Source organism: Trypanosoma equiperdum (genome assembly GCF_001457755.1).
Source record: "Trypanosoma equiperdum strain OVI genome assembly, contig: ctg_1384, whole genome shotgun sequence".
NCBI lineage: Eukaryota > Euglenozoa > Kinetoplastea > Trypanosomatida > Trypanosomatidae > Trypanosoma > Trypanosoma equiperdum.
The window spans coordinates 460-2,701 of NW_027123376.1; the positions used below are offsets into that span (position 1 = coordinate 460).

General features: G+C 44.9%; 1 protein-coding gene across 1 annotated transcript; it reads left to right on the top strand.

Annotated features, from left to right (window-relative positions):
* Nucleotides 1-401: 401 nt before the first annotated feature.
* On the top strand, nt 402-1,889 carry TEOVI_000473500 (Trypanosomal VSG domain/Trypanosome variant surface glycoprotein C-terminal domain containing protein, putative; the record flags this gene model as incomplete). The annotated part of the gene is made up of 1 exon (XM_067221270.1): nt 402-1,889. One exon carries the CDS (start codon nt 402-404, stop codon nt 1,887-1,889), a length of 1,488 nt encoding a protein of 495 aa, XP_067077371.1.
* Nucleotides 1,890-2,242: the final 353 nt, after the last annotated feature.

Below are 2,242 nucleotides of genomic sequence, written 5' to 3' on the forward strand. Positions count from 1 at the left end.
ATGGTTGAAACTGTGGATTTTAATGTGATGGCGCCACCGGCCGTTTAGTAGCAAGTCAACGAAAGTATGTTTATCCATAGAAAAAATATTTTCTTTCAGTTTATTAGAAAGTTTCATGAGCAAGATACGGATATTTTTTTAGATGGGAAACAAAGATCGACTAGGAACTTGAACGGATGCAGATCTGAGCTTTCTGTCGACAAAAACCACCAAGGTGATCCGCGAACACGGCAACGCACACAAGTGGTAGAATCCATGGTCCGCAGTACTTGAGACAAGCGTATTCAGCTGTTTTTGTTCTTTTACCACTCAAAACTGGCACCAATTGTAAACCCAGTTGTCATCAACGTCTTTATCTGAGCGACATCCAAGCGATTTAAGCCAAAATAGTTACAGGATCAATGCCAATACAGCCACTGCTGTCGTTTGTTGTGGCTGGCTTGCTAACAACGATCAAGCAATGCTCAGCGGTCGCAGTTAAAAGTGCAAACGCCGAGGACTTTGCTGCTTTGTGTGGTTTAATAACTTTAGCGAAAGCAAACCCCCAAATCAAAGCGGAGCCACAAGACATTGCGGACAGCATAAGAAGCCTAATAGCAATCAACTACACAATTGGAGACGCCGCGATACGGGCTGACGTCGCAGCCGACAAAACAAAGGATTGGACAGCTGTATCAGCGAAGCACACAGGCCACAAAGCATATTATAGTAAGCACTGGGAGGAGTGGAGACGCGTAGAAAACCTCGATCCCTCAGATGCCGAAGCAAAGGCTCTACTGTTGTGGCACAAGCACCGTAATAACAACGAGGTAAAACAAAAGGTCAGGATGATCACAGAAACCGCCATAGCACTACAAGAAGCTGCACAACAAGTCAAAGAAGAACTCAAAGCGGAAGGCCTCTCAGACGACCTGGAAGGATCTCTTTACGGCGCGGGCAAAGCAGAAGCAACAATCAAGTTTGCAGGGGCCGACAGGGAGACAGAATGCGGCAAAGGGGCAACGAACGCAGCAGCCCCGGGGACGAAGGAAGGGCACGCACTGTACTGGGATTTACTATGTCTGTGTGCCGGCGAGGCCACTGACGATGACGCAGGCGGCGCTTGTTGCGACGGCTGCGGGACAGCACACAACGGCGACCCGTGGCGAACGAACACCGAGGGAAAAACAAGAGCAGAAAAAATAGCCGAGCACTGTCCGCCTTACCTCATCCCTGAGACCCTCAGCCAGACACTGCTAACTTCAAGGTTATTATCGTTCCTAAGCCGAGCAAACAAACATAAAGGCACCGGGAGAGCCGAAAAGTTCGTCCTAGGGTACATGGACGGCAGCGGCACAAACGGCTGCACAGGAAAAACGAGCGCAGGCGACACCGGAGCGTGCGTTAAATATGCAGCCGGCAGTATCCTCAAAAATGACCCAGAGCTGCAATGGCTGACTCACCTAAAACAAGCAGTAACAAAAAGTGAAAAGCAGCTCGCAGCTGAAAAGACGCTGCGTGAATTAGCAGCTAAGCTAAAAATACTAAACAATTCAGCAGAGCAGATACTATACACGACAAGCTACAGGAATTCAGAAACTGGCACAGCAGCAAAGGCCAGCAGCGCAGCTCCGGCAGCTATCTGCACACAGTATACCACGAACGAGACGTGTATTTCAAACAAATGTAAATGGGAAGGAAAAACAGAAACGACAGGGGCACATTGTAAACCAGGTGATAATCAGGTTACGGGCCATACAAACACAGCAGAAACAGGAAAGACACCAAAAGAGGGAGCAGCAGCAAATGGGTGTGCAGCGCACGGAACTGATAAGACAAAATTTGAAGGTGACAAAAGCTGTAAATGGGAAGGGGAAACTTGCAAAGATTTCAGTTTCCTTATGAATTAGAAAATTTCTTTGGTTGCTTCTGCTTTCACTGATTCGGTAGAATTTTAAGGATTTTAAGAATTCTTGCATGATTTTATGAAACTCATGAAATTTCCTAAAAATACTAAAATATAATATTTTGATAAAATTTGATACATTATAACACTTTTTGGTGAAAATGTGGAAATTGTTGAAAAATATAAAATTTTTGTATGACAGTGCGCTATGTGTGCAAAGTGGTAAAGTAATATCGTGTGAAAACAAAGTGCTATTCTAATAAACTTCTAACTTTGTTTACCTTTGTTTTCTGTGCATTAGGGTTATACTAATAGCAACAACGACAATAATAATAATAGGAGAGTGTTGTGAGTGTG